This window comes from Phaseolus vulgaris, chromosome 4 (genome assembly GCF_051622355.1).
Source record: "Phaseolus vulgaris cultivar YP4 chromosome 4, ASM5162235v1, whole genome shotgun sequence".
Taxonomy (NCBI): domain Eukaryota; kingdom Viridiplantae; phylum Streptophyta; class Magnoliopsida; order Fabales; family Fabaceae; genus Phaseolus; species Phaseolus vulgaris.
In genome coordinates, this window is record NC_143501.1 from 32,308,386 (window position 1) to 32,330,880 (window position 22,495).

At 36.2% G+C, this 22,495-nt stretch overlaps 1 protein-coding gene across 1 annotated transcript; it reads left to right on the forward strand.

Annotated features, from left to right (window-relative positions):
• The first annotated feature begins 20,640 nt into the window (after positions 1-20,640).
• On the forward strand, positions 20,641-22,047 carry LOC137838633 (putative pectate lyase 16). The gene is made up of 4 exons (XM_068647872.2): positions 20,641-21,018; positions 21,107-21,462; positions 21,553-21,688; positions 21,823-22,047. The coding sequence occupies exons 1-4, from the start codon at positions 20,677-20,679 to the stop codon at positions 22,045-22,047; spliced, it is 1,059 nt and encodes a 352-aa protein (XP_068503973.1). The 5' UTR covers positions 20,641-20,676.
• The last annotated feature ends 448 nt before the right edge of the window (positions 22,048-22,495 follow it).

Below are 22,495 nucleotides of genomic sequence, written 5' to 3' on the forward strand. Positions count from 1 at the left end.
ATTAATTCTGTTTCCATAAGTGATGAGTACGAAAGAGGAGTAGAAGAATTTATACAATTTGCGCAACGTAACGCGAATAATAATGGTCATGATGGAGCAAAAATTAGGTGTTTGTGCGTTAATTGTTTGAATGGAAGGATATTGGATGTTAAGAAAATCAGAGAGCACCTTCTGTGTGATGAGTTTCTTCGATCTTATACAACTTGGACATGGCATGGTGAATAATTAAATTTACCACGTTTTTCTGTAACTGAAGAATATGTGGGGTCCACCATGGATGAAGTAGTACATGATGATCGATTGGAGGACATGATTCGTGATGTGAGAGTTGAGTGTTTTGCAGAAGGGCAACAACGTGATCTAGCACCCTAGTAAGATTTCAAGCCTAGGCAACTCGACACTTGTACAATTCAGAGGGGAAAAACCTCTTCTTAGTAAGATTCTGAGTCCAAGCACCCTGAATTGCCCTAAGATTGTTTGGCCTAAGGTAGGTAAGCCAACCTACCTCGGTGTTGAAGAGTAGACTTGGAGTGAAAGCCAACACCCAAGTCAGATACTCCGACCAAAGTCATTAAGGAGTAGGCTTAGCGTGTGAGCCAACACCCAAGTTAGATAGTCCAAGCGCAATAGAGTAAGGCAACCCTTTCTTGGGAAGATTCCAAGTCTAGGTGTTATGAAATTCGTAGTGATTCAGATGGGACAACGTTTTGCTCAGTGAGATTCTAAGCTCATGTGCCCAGAATCATAAGTCAGCCATAACTAAGACTGTTTGGCTTAAACGGGAGGTCAACCTATTTCGGTAAGACTCCGAGTTCAGGCACCTTGATCATGCATTATGAGGGAAAATGGCCTACCTGAGTAAGACTCCGAGTTTAGGCACCCAAAGTATCCACCATGAGATAGTTTGCTCTCTTCTCCGTAAGATTTTGAGTTTGGAGGTACTTAGGTACGACTCGCTATGAATGAGAAGGCGTGGCTAAAGACAGGCAAGGCAACCTTACTCGGCCAGAATACCTGAGTAGGCGCTATGAGAAAATTGTGTACCCACCACGACGCTGGAAAAAGCACTCCAGCTCGGACACTCTGTGGAAAAGCTAAGGTAAAATTTGTAGGGTAACAATACACCATGAGAATGTCAAAAGTAGGGTGGTTTGTGAACCAACACACAAGCCAGATACTCCAAGCAATAAGAATACCTGAGGAGTATACTTGATGGTGTAAACCAACACACAACTCAAATACTCCAAGCGATAAAGTTCTCGAATAGTAGACTTGATGGTGTAAACCAATACACAAGTCAGATACTCTAAGAAATAAAGTTCTCGAAGAGTAGACTCGGTGTGTAAGCCAACACACATCTCGAATACTTCAAGACTAATGAAGTCATTTAAGATCAAACCTAGTGTTTGAGCTAACACCCAAGTCAGATGCTTTAAACAAAGTAAAAAGGTTCAAGAGTTGACTTGGTGTGTAAAGCTAACACATGGGTCAAAGGCTCTAAACAAAGGTAATTGTTTAATAGTAGACTTGGTGTAGGGATTGGCACTCAAGTAAGATACTCAGATCATCCCCAACGATGGGGATGGGTGTGTGCGGAAAACGGATAGCCCTTTCAAGCATACAAGTCCTGTACGACAAGATCTAAAACGCTAAGACCTTGTTCATGTGACTAGTCAACATGTGAACAAGCGAGACACTCTTCGCAGACAAAGGGTATAAGTCATACACAGGTTATCTCTATAGGAGCATTGTGATTTCCCTTTCTGGTCTGGCACATTACATTGTTAAAGTAGTTAGTTATGTTACCGCTGGATGATAAGGCTATGCTAGTCAAGGCATGCAATATACTAGTCGAAGTGTGCCAAAAGTTAAACGAGTTGGATAAATGAGTTAAGGCACTGCTACATACAAGATTTTATAAATTTAATATTGTTCAAAGGGTTACACAAGGTAGCTGATTACAAGAGGATGCTACTCATCCACAAGACGACCATCTACCACCATTTTTTTCCAAACCAAGTTGGGAGAAATCCATCTCTAGGTAGATTCCTAAGGCTTGTGTGACGACATCTTCAAAGCTCGTCATGTATGAGTTAGCAGCATCGCCAGTGAGAGCTTCCCTCTCTTGCACCTACTCCTCACCCTTTCGGATCAGCTCTTCATCCTTCTTGGTCAGCTCCCCCTTTAGTCTTTCCACTTCAGCTTGGAGCTCCGTGTTCTTGTTGGATAATTCTAGGGCTTCCTTGGAATTCTCAGTCAGGAGAGTCATAGCCTCTTCTTGTGTTCGCTGGAGCTCTTCGAGGAGTCTGGCTGTTTCTTGCTTGAGACCCTCCACCTGCTGCGAAAGCTCGACAACCTTGTGAGATTCCTCTTTAGCTGAGCCTTTCCACCCCCGCATCTTGGAAATGGCCAAACAATTGGCAGCCAAGGCCTGCCCCAGTTGCCTCACTGCCTGCTCCACTGGCTGGTCCTCCTCCAGGCTCTCCAACTTTTCCTTGGCCTTGGCGGATAGGAGGATCTTCTTGAGGAAAGAAGGGGCATCCAAGCTAGGATCCCACAGTCTTCCCTCTGGAGCGCTTGTACCCTCATCCTCCTGCACCACCACCATGTCACGAGAATGAGGTGGGCTTGGCAGAGGGGCTTGTGGAGAAGGAGCACGCCCATCTAAGACAGAATGCTCAGAGGGCTCGGTGTCAGCCTTGCACCTCCTTTTGAAGACCGACTCGGAATAGGTCTCCTCATCTTCAGTAGGAGCAGGGACAACCTCAGCAACAACTTTAAGCTTCAGGTCCTGGACAGGGCGAGCTTTGGTCGTTTCCTTCATCTTCTTGGTCGTGGTTGCCACGTCCTTCTTGTTCAATCTACCCAGCATACTGTCTGCAAAAGAACAAAGGTAGATCAACAAGCAAACACACAAGTTAACATCAGTAAGAGCAAGAGGACGAAGGATACCAATGTAAGCTTTTAATCCTACTGGGGAGAACTTTTTACTTATGAGGGTTCGTGTGTCAAAAACTACCTTCAAGTTGGAGAAGAAGAGGCACACCTCTTGGTCCCATTGTGGCATGTCCTTTAGGCACCGAGCACCTTGGAAGTTGGGGTTCTGGGTCCAGTACAAAGGGAACCCATGAAGAAGGATAGCGTCCCTCTTGTTGCAGCGAATTTTCAAAAACTTGCCCTTAAAACCCTTGTAAGACTATTGGAACAGCGAAATAAATGCTCTCTCAACCACTCCATTGAAGGAGACCCATAGTTGGCAGCCCAGGAGTTTGGCCTCAAAGAAATATAAAAAGACCTCTACAAATGACAGATGGCCGATAAGGGTGCAGAGAATGGAAAAACCCCGAACAAATGCCCAACTATTTGGATGTAGCTAGGTTGGGGAGACATTTATTTCAGTGAGGAGTTCTTTTTCAAAGTTATACAAAGGTAAGCGAACAAGAACCTTTTTTAAGACAGTGGTGTAGAAATAACAGAAAGGACCGTTTGGATTTGAGGACTCATTGCAACAAACAGGCTCGTCCTCCCTACACGACACTACTCTAAGACCCCTATCATTTTCCCTACCAAGAGTACATTTTTTAGAGCACTCGCTTTTCATGTACAACACTATCTGTTCGGAAGAGGTGTACATAGAGGTTTCCTCTATAAGATTATCAGGAGACCAGGGGTACAAGTTTTGGTAATCCATCACTAAGAGTATCTAAAACAAGAAAAACAAACAAGTAAAATACAAGCACACATTCAGGCAGTGAAAGCAACACGCATTCCAAATTCAAGAAAGACGACGAAGCTAAACAAAGATAACAATCATAATCGAATGAATACAGAAAAGTCCTAGAATAGATTATGTGTTCATGATGAAAGTGTTAAATGATACCAGTACATAAGTCATAAGTCAGGGAAGGTACCTTGATTCAAAGAGTGAGTCAAGGCGAGGAGGTTGCCCAGGTTAATGAAAGAAGTGCAGAGAGTTTGAGTGAAGGCGCAAAAGCTTTGTAAAGGAGAGATGTAACATTGAGAAACAACGAAGTTTTTCGAACGTTAAAAGGCACATTGTTGGGAAGAGTAAGCGATGTTGCCTTTCAGTCGTTGATACGGGCCACGTGTGCATTCATGATGAAGGGTGGTGAGATGGCCACTCAGAAACGCTTCGTGCGTCGCGCCACACGCGCCACTACCCACAAGACATGTAAGCAACCAAGGGCGAGCAAATAGCCTCTTTGTTGAAGCAAGCTCAGCTCGATCCTAGGGGGATTGTGTAATGGACCAGAGCGCTCAAAGCTTAGCGCTCGGAGGTCGAACCTCAGCATTTGCCGTAGGCAGGTCAGGTCGGCTCTTGGGCTATGGGATTGGGCCCTAGATGTGTGTGTTGGTTCCTTTTCGTGTAACCCATTGCGCATAAGGCCTAGGCGACTAATGAGGGATACTTTTGGACCTTGGGGTGTACTTAGTACGCAAGGGGTCTAGCTTAAGTGAACGTTTCCTTTTAAAACCTAAGCCCATGTGTGATAGGGCATGCAGAGGTTAGGTTGCATGTGTTCAAAAGATAGCGTAGCACCACGCTGAGGGTGGCTACGTAAACAAATTGAACCTTTGATGCTGGTACATGAGTTGGTACCCTGGTAGTTATTCTGTTACACTAGTACAAAAAGAAGAAAAGAGCGCTCTTTATTTAATGCGGCTCTGCGCTTAAACGCATTCGTAAAAAACACGGTGGCATTTTTTAAATTAATTTGATTTACAAATGCGGTTGTTTGAATAACCACATTTGTAAATCAAAAAGCTTAATTTCCAAATGTGGTTTTTACGTTTAGCCGCATTTGTAAATGCTTTTTACCTTAAATGCTTTTTACATTTAGCCGCATAGTTTCTTTCAGTTCTTTCGTTTGCTCTGTTCATCCTCTTCGTTTGCCTCTCGTTTGCGCACTTCATTGAATTGGTCGAAGATAAAGGAGGCTTTTATTAATGGAGGAAAAGGACATCCACCCTCATATTTGAAGTTCTTCCTCTAGTCTTCTCAAAATTAAAAGAAGACATAAAATAAAGATGAGGCCCAAGCCCAAACCCAAGAAGGCCAAAGCCCAAAGAGCCCAAGTCCATCCCATGAGGGGCAAGGCCAAGCTTTGAAATACTCTTGTATAGTTTTAGGAGGAGTGGTTATTAAATAAAGGAGTGTGAAAATGTAAAATAAAGTCACATTACCCATGTGACTTAGGAGAGTGGTGTAGGTGTAGTTTTTGGGAGGTGTCATAGTAGAAAAAGGTCACACCTCCCATGTGACTTGTTTTTGGTGGGAATTTGAAATGAGTTTATTTGAAATTTCCCACCTATTTTTCAGCACCTCTAGGCTATAAATATAGGTGCTTCCTTTGTATTTTTCAGAATGGAATTTATCTAAAGAAACTATACTCAAATTTGGAGTGAGCATTGGAGAGCTTTTGAGCCTTCTTCTCTAGTCTTATCTAGAAGGATCCATGGTGTCCTCAAGTGGCGGCAGCACACTCATCTAGGAGCAACCACACTTCTAGTGGCGTGACCATTCATCATTCATCCATCTTCATGAGCAATTCTCTTCTCCTTCATTTCTTCTCTTTTAATTGTTCATGTTGTCTTGTTTTCTTGAGTTTTTGGTTCGGTTCTTTAGTTTTTCCAGCAGCTGTTATTGTTCTTCTTTGTGTTTGGTTCGGTTGTTCTTATTTTCCAGCAAGTACTTTCAGTTCTTTGCCTTTCAATTACATTTTGTTCGGTTCATATGTGTTCTTGTTCAATTCTATTCGGTGTTTTTAAGTATTACCTCTTTTTGTTGGTTAAATTTGAGAATATGAGGAACTTCCATGTGAGTTTGGATTTGGTGCTAGTTTTGGTGAGTTCTTGACTTAGAACATTGATCCAATTCTAAGAAAAAGTGCCTAACATTTGTCCAACTCAAGTTGATTCCCAAGAATGTCAAGAATCATTCTCTTCTATGCTATTGGAATCACATCATCTTAAATGCTTTTTACGTTTAGCCGCATAGTTTCTTTCAGTTCTTTCGTTTGCTCTGTTCATCCTCTTCGTTTGCCTCTCGTTTGCGCACTTCATTGCATTGGTCGAAGGTACGTATATTGATTCCAGAGGTTCGCTTTCTTCCTTTCAATCTTCACATTGGCTTTCGTTTTTAATGCCTTTCGTTTCCTTCCATTGTTGGTCGAAGGCACTGTTTCATTGGCGGCTCTCCGTTGCTGCTCCGCCACTGCTTCCGCTGCCGTTGTCGCCGCCGCTGCCGCTGTTCCTCTTGCTCCCTTACCACTCTTCACCACCAACTTGGTTCACGCACAAGGTTGGTTTTTAAATTTTTAAATTTTTTTTTTGCATTTTTGTTTTGTTTTATGTATTATAATTTATTGTGTATTTTAAATTTTATATTATTTAGTATTTATTATATTTTGAATTTGTATGTTTTTTATGTATTATAATTTGTATTTTTCAAAATTTATATTATTATAATTTATAATTTGAATTTGTATGTTTTTTTATGTATTATGTAATTTATATTAAAATTTATATTATTTAGTAGTTAGTTGTTACTTTATATGTTATATTTAGCAATAATACGTTATGGTATTGAGTCCGAGGGTGTTCGACCCTCGGTAAACGCGTGAGATATAAAAATTCTAATTATTCTATAATATATAATGGATAGAAATTGGATGAATTATGTTCGTATAATTGAGGAGAACGAAAGAGGAGTAGAAGAATTTATACAATTTGCACAACGTAACGCGATTAATAGTGGTCATGATGGAGCAAAGATTAGGTGTCCATGCGTTAATTGTTTGAATGGAAGGATACTGGATGTTAATATAATGAGGGAGCACCTGTTATGTGATGGGTTTCTTTGATCTTATACAACTTGGACATGGCATGGTGAATTATTAAATTTACCATGTGTTTCTATAACTGAAGAATGCGTGGGGTCCACCATGGATGAAGTAGTACACGATGATGTAGATGATGATCGATTGGAAGACATGATTCGTGATGTAGGAGCTGAGTCTTTTACAAAAGCGCATGGATATGAAAGTATGTCAAGCGATGCAGAGACTCCATTGTATCCTGGATCAACTAACATCACACGGTTGTCAGCGGTGTTAAGATTGATGAATTTGAAGGCAATAAATGGATGGACTGATAAAAGCTTCACGGAATTGCTTTAGTTGTTGAAGGATATGCTTCCAGAGGGAAATACTCTACCTAATCGTAATTATGAGGCCAAAAAGATTCTTTGTCCAATGGGTATGGAGTATAAAAAGATACATGCATGTCCTAATGATTGTATATTATACCGAAAATATTTTGAATTGTTGAAAAGTTGTCCGAGGTGTCCGAGGTGTCCGAGGTGTCGGTTATCACGTTATAAGTTGAAACAAAAAGATGATGATACTATTGAAGATATAGAAAAGCATGGACCCCCAATGAAGGTTATGTGGTATCTTCCCATCATTCCAAGGATGAAGCGTTTGTTTGCAAACCCAAACGATGCTAAGAATCTTAGATGGCATGTAGATGAGAGGAAATGTGATGGCATGTACCGACATCCAGCTGATTCTATTTAGTGGAAGAAATTTGATGATGAGTTTCCAGAGTTTGGTAAAGAATCAAGAAATATCTGACTTGGTTTAGCTACAGACGGAATGAATCCGTTTGGTAATATGAGTACAAATCACAGTTCATGGCCTGTTTTACTAGTTATTTACAACTTACCTCCTGGATTGTGCATGAAGCGAAAATACATGATGTTGTCTAGGATGATATCCGGTCCGAAACAGCCAGGGAATGATATTGATGTATATCTAAGTCCTTTAATTGAAGATTTGAAGTTAATGTGGGACCAGGGTGTTGAAGTATTTGACGGATTTGCTAATGAAACTTTCAAGCTTCATGCCATGTTATTTTGCACCATCAATGACTTTCCAGCATATGGTAACTTATCAGGTTATAGTGTTAAGGGTCATAAAGCATGTCCAATATGCGAAGAAGACATTGCTTCTCAACAATTGAAATATGGAAGGAAAACAGTATATCTTCGGCATCAGAGGTTTCTTAGAAGTCATCATCCTTACCGGAGGTTGAAAAAAAGCCTTTAATGGACCCCAAGAGGCTAGTGGTCCACCAACTCCATTAACCAATGTTGAGGTTTACAAAAAGGTAAATAACATAGACCACAGGTAAGTAAAAAAAAAAGTCATATGTGACAAACATTTGGAAGAAGAAATCAATCTTCTTTGATCTTCCGTACTGGTCGAGGTTAGAAGTCAAACATTGTATAGATGTAATGCATGTTGAGAAGAATGTGTGTGATAGCTTAATTGGTACACTTCTTAACATTAACGGGAAGACGAAGGATGGTTTAAATGCTCGTTTAGATTTGATTGAGATGAACATACGCGGCGAGTTGGCACCCATAGAAATGGGTAAGCGTACATATTTGCCCTCAGCCTGTTACACAATGTCAAAAGATGAAGAAATTAGTTTTTGTCAAAGTCTAAAGGGTGTGAAAGGGCCACAAGGACATTCCTCAAATGTGAAGAGCCTGGTGTCAATGCAAGATTTTAAGTTAACTGGGTTGAAGTCTCATGATTGTCACATCTTGATGCAACAGTTGTTGCCGGTAGCTATCCGTAGGATCTTACCAAAAAATGTTAGACATACCATAACCCGTTTGTGCTCATTCTTCTCTTCCATTTGTTGTAAAGTCATTGATCCATCAAAACTAGATGAACTTCAAAATGAAATTGTTGTTATCTTGTGTGAATTGGAGATGTTTTTTCCTCCGTCTTGATTCATCTAGTGGTGCATCTGGTAAGAGAGGTTAGATTGTGTGGACCAGTGTACTTAAGATTGATGTATCCTGTTGAGCGGTATATGAAAATTTTGAAAGGTTATGTGAAAAATCATTATCGTCCAGAGGCTTCAATGACTGAAAGGTACATAGCTGGAGAAAGTATTGAATTTTGTTCAGAGTATATGACAAAAGCAAATCCAATAGGTGTTCCAGCTAATTCATGGCACCACAGGCGTTCTACAGGTAAATGTTTACGTGGTGTTAATATTGTAAGCAAATCTCGATCAGAAGTCTTGCAAGCACATTTGTACATATTGAATAACACAGATGAAGTTATATCTCACATAGAAGCTCATAAAGCCATTGTGAAGGCAAATAACCCAAGACAGGCAGAGAAATGGGTTTTAATGAAACATAATAGAACTTTCATGCCTTGGTTTAACGACGAGGTGTTCAAGGATTCAACGGCATCAGAGACCTTGACCTGGTTGGCTGTTGGATTGAAGTTTGATGTCATCTCATGTACAACGTACAAAGTGAATAATAGTATATTTTACACGAAGTCCATGGATGAAAAGAGTACAGTTCAAAATTCTGGTGTTACTCTTGAAGCCAAGTCAATGCAGTTTTCGACTTCGAAAGATACAAATCCAGTACTTGGATCAATGGCATACTATGGGTTTATAGAAGAGATATGGGAGGTTGACTACACTAAGTTTTTCGTTTCAGTTTTCAAGTGTAAATGAGTTGACAATAAAAGTGGGGTTAAAATTGATGATTCAAGATTCACACTAGTGGACTTTTGAAAGATAGGGTATCGAGATGAGCCATTTATTATGGTTCAACTAGCATCTCAAGTTTTCTACGTGAAAGATCCTACGTCAGAACATTGGTATGTCGTTTTACACGGGAAAAAACAAGGGGAGGCCATAGATGATATTGAAAATGGTGACCCCCGTTCATTCACACCAATGATAATTAATAAAGTTGATGATGTACTTGATGATGTACATGCAACCCGTAAAGACCACAGTGAAGGAATTTACATATGAACTTTCAACCCACATGCAACCTGTAAATAAGCATTTAGATTTAGAATTTTATGTATTGTTTTTATAAGATTTTAATTCGATGCAGATTAACTAATGTTTGTTACCTAATTTTTTTAACAGAGACATGGATGACGATCAGACCCCACTCAGACCTCGATCCGGACGAGGTAGCAAAGGACCTACTAGATTGAAGCGTCTCGCATTGAGACGTGCTGCTGGTGAGAAGACACGTGTTGACATTGACGTCAACACTGGAGTGTCTTTTGGTCCTAAAGGAGATAAGTTTATGAGCTATCTTGGAGTTGTTTCTCGTGAGAGGCTCTCCATTCTGGTTAATTTATGGGATGAGGTGTCAGAGGTCGACCGGAACATGATCTGGGAGGATGTTCTGGTAAGCTTTACATTTTGATATAATGCTTTTTAATATTCATTGATTAATTTTAATTTGCTGATGTTATTTTGCAGACAAACTTTGAAATTCCTGATGTGGAACCGCTTCGATCAAAGATTATATCCAATATCGGACTTAAATTTCGTACCTTTAAGTCAAGACTAACTTCGAGATACGTTTTTGGCGACCTTAAAGACGAAAATCCATGTTTAAAGTACAAACATATTGATGAAGAGACATGGCGTCTTTTTAAAGAAAGCCGTCAAAATGAGGATTGCATGGTAAGTGAAGTAACTTAACTTTTTTTGTTTATATAACATTAATAAATTTATCTTATTTACTTCACTTTGTTTATTTCAATTATGACAGAATCGTCGGAAGAAAGCTCAAGAGATTGCTTTGAAGAATGTTACCCCGCACGTTATGTTTCGTTCGGGGTATCGAAAACTTGAGCAAGCACTGATGGTGGAAAAGTAGCAATCTAAACAGGGGACATTGTCTGAGAATGTGGAAACAGGGGTCACTTCTCCTCCATCACCACCTTTTCGCCATGTAAAATGGAAGAGGGCCCGAATTAAAAAGTTGGGTGCACCAAGTTCTGAGCAATCCGGGGTTATCATTGAAAAAATTGTAAGCTATTTTTTTTTATTTTCATTTATTTTAAAGCATTAATTATATTAAAAATTGATATGATTTTTATCTACTCTTGCAGGATTCCTTGAAATCCGACGGTAAATTTGTTGTTGAAGGTCGTCACGATATCCTGGTTGAAGCAATTGGACGACCTGAGCATTGTGGTCATGTTCGTACAGCTGGACAAGGGGTTGGAATTAAACTATATTTTGGAGTTTCAGAACGACAGTCATCCTCCTCCTCCAAAGAGAACGAAACTCAATTGAAGACTAAGATACGTGAAGAATTAATGGAGGAGATGAGAAAGGAGACTAATTTGATGCGGCTAGAGATGAAAAAGGAGAATGACCGAATGCGACAAGAGTTTCTATCACAACAACTTTGTGTTGAGCCGATTGAACCCCTTGTTAGTCCCACTCCCAATAGCACAAAGGGGAGTTGTGCGGCTCCTCCAACATCAGGGGATGATATCATTGGGCAGACAAAGGATTGTGAGCTACTGGTAGTGGGCGACAAACTTCCTCGAGTGGTGGCCCTTGGAAAAGTCTATCAAGACACCACCACCTTACATAACGTCCCTCTCTCGCTTGATGTGGCGAAGGTAACAGTTGAAAAAGTACGATTTCCTGATGCTCGTGTTCCACTACCTTCAGATGAGGTAACCACTGTGGCTGATGCATTTCAGACACTCGTTGCCTGGCCCAGAGACCTCATTCGATTTATGCCCGAACCTCATGTAATAATTTCATTTCATTATATTATTTTTTAATTATATTTATATATTACATATAATTTAATACAAATGTTCTTTATCTTGTAGAAACATTTTCGGGCACCAAGTCCGGAGAAGAAGCGTGAGGTTCCAATTGACAATCATATAGCTTCATTAGGTCTCATTGCTAGTCAGATTGGTAATGAACCTTTTCCAGTTCCGTGGGATGATACATTTTTTCAAATAAACACTGAACTGCCACTGATGATGTACAACACAGATTTATTAGAATTTATATCTGGGAATCAGGAACTCAATATAAGTATAATTCAATTTTTTATGATATCAGTATCTTTACCTATTATTCAATTTACTTTATGTTAAATTATTATTGATTATGCTTTAACTAAAAACTTGTAGGTTTTTGCATAGAGTCTGTATCACTGAGGGGAAGGAAAATGTGTATGGATTCTTAAATCCTGCATATACTAATCACGTTGGACCAAGGTCATTTGAGACTCAAGCATACATCACTAACACCCTGGAAAAAGAGGGAAATTTTTTTTATTTATGCCCTTATGTTAATGAGTAAGTTTAATTATATGTCATCAATTATTACTATTTCATGTTTTAAATATTTACTAACTCTTTTCATGGATGATATAGGCATCATTGGCAGTTACTTGTCTTATCAATGGTTGATAAGACTATTGTGTGGTTATTTTCCTTACACAAGAAGATTCCCATAAAATTTAAGGATATCATTGATACGTAAGTACAAATTTAAGGATATCATTGATACGTAAGTACAGTATAAACTTAACTTTGTATGTTACTAATTAACCATCTACTAACGAGGTTTTTTGTATTAACCAGTTCATGGCGTGGATATAACATCCTAAAAGGTCGATCCAGTTTAAATAATTTGAACTACATAAGAATAAAGGTTTGTAATTTTTTTCTTTCTCTATTATCATTGTTTATCAATATACTAACATATTACTTTTTATTGAATTATAGTGTAATAAACAACCAGGAAGCTATGAGTGTGGCTATTACATTATGCAATGAATGATTACCATTATAAGACTAGGTGTTAAAACTGGTTGGAAAGAGGTAATAACATGATATGTTAAATCATTTTTATAATTCTTGAACATATATATATCTAAAAACTAATTTATGTCAACTATATTTTGCAATGCAGTTATTCACGGAAGAAACACCAATGAATTTGGAAGGAATTTCATATGTCAGAGATTCTTGGTACACATATTTCATAAATTTTTATAACTCTAGCATAGTTAATCAATAGTGTAGGTTTTATTATGTAATTTGATTACTTGTAAATGTACATTTTGATTCTCTCAATTTATCTCTATATTTCTGTATTTGTCTGGCTGGGTTTGATCATTATGCAGGTTAATTTATATGGTTTAGGGACAATACAAATTGCACTTTAAGAAAAAAACACTATTTACAAATGCAGTTATTTACCAAAGTCGCATTTGTAAATCAAAAAACAAGATTTACAAATGCAGCTATTACCAAAGTTGCATTTGTAAATGTGATTTACGAATGCGGCTATTACCAGAGCCGCATTCGTAAATCTTAAACCCCTAAAACCTTAGCTCATTCAGAAGAATATACAAATGCGGCTATTTGAAATAACCGCATTCGTAAATCGCATTTACGAATGCGGCTCTATAGCCGCATTTGTATCTCTCTGATTTACGAATGCATTTTATCAAATGCGGCTCTATAGCCGCATTTGTAAATGTAAAATAGCCGCATTTGATTATCATTTTTGCGCTAGTGTTAGGATTTTATGCACTCTATGAGGTGAATATTTCGTTCTGTTGCGACACTGTGAGGGTGTGCTTTGAGCGAAATATCTTTTTGTTGAGTATGCTTTCAGTTGAGATTATATTCTTGTGATAGAAAGTTGTTACAAGAGTGGGCTATAAAAGGGACTTGAGATCTCAGGTAAAGGTATGCTATTTCTAAGACTGAAACTAGTTACTTCTTGTTTCTTATTAGCCTTATATTAACTTGATCGTCGAAGTGCAATCAACAGGTAAGACCCCCTCTGTTTCAGTGGAGATACGTTCCAGAGCAGCAAGAGACAGATAAAGCTAGAGCTTGTGATTGGAGTCAACTGGCGAGCAGGTCAATCGGCAAGAACAAGAATGATATTTGTTTTGAATATTATTATAATTGTAATTAGTTATTTTCAATTCTAAATAAAAATAAGAATAGAGGGTTTGGCCATCGCTAAATCATGTGTGGGCTAAGTTGACGCTACTTTGTGCGTGGGCTAAGCCGACACTACTTCTTTCGTATGCGTGGGCTAGATCGTCGCTACTTTATCTGTGGGCTAATTCGTCAGTACTTCATGCGTGTGCATGGGCTAGACCGACTTACTTTATGTGTGGACTAAGCTGACACTACTTTATACGTGGGCTAGGCTGAGCCTAACACATACTTTGACCAACATTAGTTATCACTATAATTATGATTTCTTAAAATTATATTTTATCAAAATATTATTTTTATTAAGATTATTTTATTTCATTATCAATAGTTATATAATAAATCTTGATAAGAATAACTTTTTCCTTTAATTTTTTATTATAAATATAGTTATTTCTATTTTATAATTATTAATATAGGTATTATTAATATAATTATTGATAATATGTTCAGAATGTTGTTTTTAAAATTTTGTTTGGTTGAACATTCCGTTTGCATTTGTTTTAGGTTCTTTTGAGTAAATTGTTTTATTTTTTATTTTAATTGAGTCTTATTGTGTTTTCAATCGATGCAAATAAATTTGGTTGAGTCATTTTAATTTTTGAATCAATACAAGTATTGTTTAAAAGTCATGTTCATCCAAATTGTCATCAATTCTATGTAGTACTTTTATTGTTAATTTTGGTTCTTTGATTTAATTTGATTAGAAGTTTAATTCTGAATTTGAGTTTTGGTACATTTTAATATTTTCAAATTTGAGTTCATACTTGTAGTTAGTTCCATACAAGTTCAATTTCCACTTAATTCCATTATGTTTTCGAAGTTTTCAATTATGTTTTTAATTCTAGTTTAGGATTCCTCTATTTTAAAGTTTATGTGTTGGCTGAAAACGTTTATTACAATTAATTGTGCCAATGAAAATTGTGAAATTCTGGATTTCAGTACATCTATGTGTTAAGAAAAATTGAAAAAAAGAAGTACATCAAAATTCAAAATAGAAAAAAAATGACAAATGAAAAACGAATAGAGTATAAAAAAAATTTGACTCTGGAAAATTTGAATTCACAGTGAATTTGAAAAAATTATTGGAATTAATTGGCGCACTGTTTGTGTGAAATTCCAGTGCCAATATTGAGTTTGAAAATTGAAGTTTATGTGCTTCAAATTTCAAGTCCAAATTTGAATTAATCTGTCCAACTTAAATTCAGAAAGTTGAGAAAATTTTACACAAAAAAAATTATAGTGCAATTTTTGTTTTCTTCATTTATTCTAGTGTCATTCTATAGGATTCAGTTTGAGTGCTACCTTTTCTTGAGAACCTTAATTTTTTTGCTTATGAATATCTTGATGAATCCTTCAAGTCATGTCAATTACCAAATCCATTTGCACTAGTCCTTATTTTTAAATTTGACTTCTGTTGCTTTTAAATTGTTTGGCCTCTCTTGGTGGAAGTGACCTAATTTGCATTGGTGAGTTGTGGAGCTGAAATTTTGTTGTGCAAGCCACATTACTAAAGAGGTAAAACTGAGTACCTTAGGTTGAATATCCTAAAGAGGCAAAGCAAGGAACAACAACAACCTCAAAAAAATTACACAAAACACAAAACAAAAGGAGATACAAGTTGTGGAGTGCATATAATCGGTCATTGAAATTTTTAGTGCATAAAATTGTTGACCTAATTTTTATTGTATTTCTTTGAGTTGTAATTTGCAAAAAATTGATTACTTAGTGGATTAATTTTGTTTTTAGTTCGGTGAGTGTGTCTTCAAGGTACAAAGTGTTAGAATGTATGGCTTTAAACTAGAGGGGGGTGAATGGTTTAAAGAGGGTTTTCGCAAACTTTTTAAGATAGAATGAAATTCTTTGCAAGAAACCAGATTTAGAAATTCAGTTTGCCAAGAACAAAGCTCAAAACAGAAAAACACCACAAAAACAATCGGTTGTTTATACCAGTAAAAATAATAACAATTGAAATTAAAGAGTTTAAGACAGAAATGCTCAAACAGTTTATATTGGTTCCCTCTTAACCCAAGAGCTACGTCCAGTTTCCCAGAAACCACTAGGGAATCCACTAGGTAATCCACTAGGTAATCAAATCCAGATTACATACACATACCACCAAAGAAGTGACCTTAATCCCCTTAAGACACACACTTCCTTTTGCTCAACACACACTCCACCAAGAATGTTGATCTTGACAACCCCAAGAGCACACAACCCTTCTTGGCTTTACAACACCAGAATGTACACAATTCTTTAGAACGAATTACACTGTTACAGAATCAACTGAAATCAATACAGAGTAATCCTATTCCACTTCTCTCTTGAATAACCAAAGCTCAAAGTGAAAACTCAAATCTTTGAAAAGCTCTTTGAAAAACTCAAATATGTTTTTCTTTCTTGTTGATTGTTATAAAACATTAACAAACTATTTATAGTATTCAAATATTGGTCAAAGCATTTAAAGCAGGAGCATATTCAGTTATGAAATCAATTAAAGCTCTTTTAACAAACAAAATTGTTTCTGTTAGGATTCCAAACAAACAATCGGTTGAAATAGCGAATCAATCGGTTGTTTTGGTTTGATAGCAAGTCAATCATCCAAAATAGTTTTCAAACATTTTCAAAAACACCTAAGTATAAAACAATCGGTTGTTTCGACAAAACAACAGGTTGTTTTTCACTTAGTTTGAAAAACACTTTAAACTTAAAAGATTTGAAAACACTTAAGCTTTAGATTCAACAAAGAGTGGATTACAAATATAATCTACCCCAGATCCTTTTCTAAAGCACCTCTACAACGTCAAGCACCTTCAGCCTTCCATCAAACACAAAGGATTTGGATTCTTCAAAGCTTGAACACTCTTGATTCAACAATCTCCCCCTATTTGATAAGACAAATCCCTGGTTGCTTGTGTTTAACTTGATTGAATCTGAAGCAGTTCCTGCAAAACAAATTTTAAGCAAAGCATCATATCTCTGATAGTAGGTTAGAACAGTAAAACAAAACATGTTTTGTTTAACCAAAACAACAGCCAAAAACCACCAAAAATACCAGCATATCAGCAGAATTAAAGTTCACTTAAAGAAAACATAGAGTTTGCAGAAAATAAAAGACAACACAGCATAAAATCTCCCCCTATTTGTCTTCACAAATAGACAATAAGAAGAGATAAAAAAAAAGGCAATTGTTCCAGATTATACAGAATTTAAAAGAAAACAACACTTTTAGATACAAGACAAAAACAATCGGTTGTTTCGAGCCTTCAACCGGTTGTTTTTCTCTCTTCAGTCATCTTTGCCATACTAAAGCTCAAAAATCTGGTTTTGAACAACTTCAATATTTTCATCCATGGTCATAAAGAGATTGTCCATTGTCTGAAATCTGTTGTCAATGCTCAGGAAATTGGTCACACAAAGATCATGGAGATTTCTTTGATTCTCAGCAAAGCCATCAAGTCTATTCACCATGTATCTTTCAAAGGAAGACATAGAAGGAATCTCATCTCCTTGATGTCCTGCACTGGTTCCAGCATCAAAGGTAGCTGGATGATCTTCATTGTGAATGTCCATGTAAGCAGCTTGACCTTCTTCATCAAAGTTAGCAGTTGCAGCACTTGATGAACCACAATGATCACCATCTTTGCTCACCCATCTTCCACTTATTTTGGTGAATCCCATATTGCTTAGAGAACCATTATTCATTTATTGTGTTGATTTAACCAGCTTAGAGGTCTCATCTTCAAGATTCACTTCAAAATAGAGCAAGAATTTATAGATTAAAACAACATAGGGATAGTGGTAGTCACTTAACCTCATGGATTTTTGCATATGTTCTTTGATGATATGAATCCAGTTGATCTTGATCTTCTTCACGATGCAGTAGATGTAAAAAGATCTTGAATCACTCTCACTAAAACAATTGCAACATGAGAATCAAGTTTTAGAAGAAAAGAAAGAAAAAGTTGCTCATCTTGGAATTCTATAAGAAGAATTGAAAATTGCTAGAGAAAAAGATGAACATATTAGAAAATTAAAAAAATCATATGCATATAGTTCTAGGTCTAGTGAATTCCATGCCGAGAAAGAAAGTCTTAGAATTAATTATTACTACCAACCTACACCTAGAAGAACTAGAAGAGAAAGCCAACAAATAGAGACTAGGGGGACCTACCTTATTTTTATGGAAAAGAAAATGTTAAAGACTATCTAGATTGGGAAGTGAAAGTAGAATAACTTTTTGCCTGCCATAGTGTGAGTGAAGAAAGAAAGGTACCCCTAATAACTTTAAGCTTTCAATCTAATGCAATGTATTGGTGGACAACCCTAGAAAGAGATAGCGTCTCAACAAGGACCCTCCCATAGCATATTGGAATGATCTTACGGGAGCCTTGAGACGCCACCATATTCCTTCTTACTACAATAGGGAGTTGATGGGCAAGCTCCAAAGACTCCAACAAGAGACCATAAGTGTGGAGGAATATAGGCAAAAGATGGAGCTCTACATGATGAGAGCCTCTATTAGGGAGAAATGACAACATTTTCTAGGTTCCTTAGTGCTCTCAATCTTGAGATAAGAGATAGAGTCACAAGCACGAAAGGTGAATGAGTGAGTATTCTGTTGAAGATGGCTTTACTTCAATAAAGGATTGATGCCCAGGAAGTAGAGTAGCTGTTGATGATTATTGTCGACAGCACCATGTGGGTTTCACGGTATTTTCTACCAACTTTAATGAATTAGTCTATTTCGGTGGCTTACTTTATGAATAAAGACAACCAACCCACTATTAATTCGGTCCATTTCCCATTTTTGTTTTTTCTTTTAGCATGAGTGCTTCCTTATTCAAAATGGTCTGGAGTGTAACAACAACTATATTTTATTAATTAAAGAGTCTCAAGTAGTAATCTTGCAAAGTTTTGAAAAACTTCTTTCAAAACTAATCTCAATCTCACTTTGTTTGATTTCAAATTGTGTAAAAAGAACTTGTGTTTTTGTTTCAAAAGAAAAGCTATATTTATAGCACACTAAACTAGCCGTTCTAGGCAACTTTTATTGCCAAAAAAGTTTTGATTCACATCCAAAACAGATTAACAGGTTTTCAAAAAGCTTTTATGAAATGTTACAATCAACCAGTTGAAAAGTCGTTTTACCCGGTTGAATTGGTTAGGAAGTTACATAACCAAGTCAAAAACAATTTTAAAACCTTTAAACAAGCCGCCAAGTAACAAACAACCAATTATTTTGATAATTCAACCGGTTGTTTTTCTCTTTGCTTAGAAAAACACTTTTCTTTTTAAAACAGATTGGGTATGCTTTGTGCAAGGGTCAAAAACTGATCTTTACTTAGATTCTAAACACTCTAATCTAAACCCAAACCAAAAGCAGCATAGCTTCAAGCTTCATCATGGATTTGAAACATCAAAGCTTCCATGCTCTACAGTTATGAGGTCGACCTTGATGTTTGGTAGTTTACGTGAAAAAAATAATTAAAGGTAACAAAAGGAATAGGTGAATTAGTTATAATGTATATGTCTAATAAATACAAATAATAGTTGTTGTGAATGATGTGGCATAACACCCAGAAATAAAGGTGTTTGTGAACAAAAAGTTTTACTGTTGAAATTATATTCACTTTGAAATTATATTCTTTTCGTTGAAACCATGCTCTGTTTGTTGAGATTTTATTCTCATTGATGAAAGTTGTTGAAGGAATGTCTATAAAAGGGGTTTGAGACCTAGAGTAAAGGGATGCTTTTCTAAATAGACTGAAACATATTTTATAAGTTTGAATGCTCTTACTGACTTGAGCGTCGGAGTGTGATCAACAGGTAGAACCCCTTTTGTCCTAGTGGAGCAACATCGAAGCACCAAATGAGACAAGTCAGAGCGGAGCTTGCCCATTCAATCCAACCGAGGTCAACTGACGAGAACAAAAATAAAGATGAATATGGGCACAAAGGCCAGATGAATACATACACCTCCCCTTACTCATACCTATATCTTATTAATGTCAGTATTCTTTATCAAAGTTGAAATGAGCTTACACAAAACGTTTAAGTATGGATTTATTTGTTTATTATCCTTAGATAGATGGGACAAATAATATTGAGAAAACTATAGTTAAGACGTAGAAAATTCAAATAACAGTTGTACGTGTGCGTTGGTCATGAATAAGAAAATTGTAAGATAAGTTTCAACATAAAATGTGAAACAAAAGTGTATTTAATTTGGCACTAAATAAGTAGTTAAGTCCCATCACAATATCCATTTATGATATTGACGATATTCATACCAATAGAGCGTAAGAAAAAAATTAAATTATTGTTTAATAAGTTTTAAATTAAATTTCATCCGTGGAAAATTATATTATTAATATATTGAAATTTATAATTTAGCTTCTGTAGTTAATGCATACATTTAGGTGAGAGGTTAAAATTTAGAACACATTTAGGTGAGAGGTTAAAATTTAGAACTATTTAAACATTCCTACTCACTTATTTATATTTATATAGCTTTTTTTGGTAAGGAACCATCCCTTCTAATAGCTTGTAAAACAACTTAAACTAACTCTAATAGCATGTTTTTCTTATATATAATAATTTCCTTATACCATAATTTATATAAAAAAAATACTAGAAAACCATCTTTCTCTCTTTCATCTATCTATCTTCTCTTTAATTTCCATAAGAACAAGTATTCTTTGTTATGGCCTTTCTTGAACCTCGACACCTATTTTTGTCTTGTTTTATTTTCTTTTTCCTTTTAAACCTTAGTTTTGCAAAGCAATCAAAGAAAAATGGTTTGGAAATGAATGTTATTGATCGATGTTGGAGACAAAATCCTGAGTGGAGGAGACACCGATCTCAGTTAGCCACATGTTCTGTGGGTTATGTTGGCAAGATGATAAACAACATTGGTAATGACCTTATTCATTATAAAGTTACTGACTCTAGTGATGATCCTATAAACCCCAAACCCAACACTTTGAGGTACGGAACTTCTATTATTCAAGGTAAAGTGTGGATCACATTTCAAAAGGACATGCACATTAAACTAGAGAAACCCCTTCTTATTAGTAGTTTTACCACCATCGATGGTCGAGGTGTTAACATCCACATTGCTGATAGTGCATGCTTGATGATCTTTAAGGTAATCACTTTACTTTCTGCTAATTAAACATTAAAAAAAAATAGTTTTAGAAGTTACTAACTTGTATGCATTACTTATTTGATTATAGGCCACCAATATAATTATCCATGGCATTCGAGTTCATCATTGCAAACCTCAACCTCCTGGGATCGTAATGGGACCTGAAGGAAAAGTGATTTCTTTAGGCCAAGTAGACGGGGATGCAATAAGATTGGTCACCGCTTCAAAGATTTGGATTGACCATAATACATTGTATGATTGTCAAGATGGTTTGCTTGATGTAACACGAGGTTCCACTGATGTGACTATCTCTAATAATTGGTTTAAAAATCAAGATAAAGTTATGCTTCTTGGACACGATGATGGATATGTGAGAGACCAAAATATGAAGGTTACAGTAGTGTACAACCATTTTGGACCTAACTGTAATCAACGTATGCCAAGGTAAATAGTTTTTATACTAAGTAGTTAAAAATACACAAAGTAGTAAGCAATGTTATATGCTCTTATGAATAAAAAAAATTAATATTCTAGGATTCGCCATGGATACGCACATGTAGCCAACAATTTTTATCAAGGATGGCTTCAATATGCCATTGGTGGAAGCATGAAACCTAGTCTCAAAAGTGAAGCTAACCTCTTTGTAGCACCGTCAATAGGAAATAAGGAGGTAATAAATTTTCGAAATATCATTTGAAGTATTTGATCTCCAAGTGAAAACCAATCACTTAAATATTTGTGTATATATACATATACATATTATAAAGATATTTATGATTGTTATGCTAATGATTTATTACGTAGGTAACATGGAGAAAGGGTAATGATAAAGGTGAAGATAGATGGAATTTTCATTCAATAAGGGACGTTTTTGAAAATGGAGCTTCCTTTAATGTAACAAAAGGAAGGGGTGTGCAGAAACCAAATTATAGCAAAGAACAAAATTTTATAGTTGTCGATGCCAAATTCGTGAGATTGTTGACACGTTCATCTGGTGTATTGCGATACAATAAAAATAATATATATTGATTAACTAATAAGAGGGACCATCTCTTGAATTATTTAGAATTCTTATAATTTAGACCATGTAAATTAGGAGAGATTAATTTTCTCCAAATATATTAACACTAAATTGTATTTAAAATTCTAAAACTTGTAAATATACTATATTATTATAACATATTGGACTATATGATGAAAATCTTTATTGATGCTCCAAACTTAATGTTTCATCAAATTTCTTTTGTGATTTAGGAGTATTTTTTATTATTTTTATTTTTACAGTATTTTAAGGATAGTTTCTCTGGATTGAATTCAACAAGTTTAAAATTCAAGACCTTAAAGTTACCCTCACATCCTATTTCAATATAATCTCCTGTATTTCTTATTATTGAATGGTTATATTGTTGGAGATCCCAACTTCGTAATATATAGTACTAATAAGTCATGCCTCGTAGTTTTCTTTAGGAATAAATTT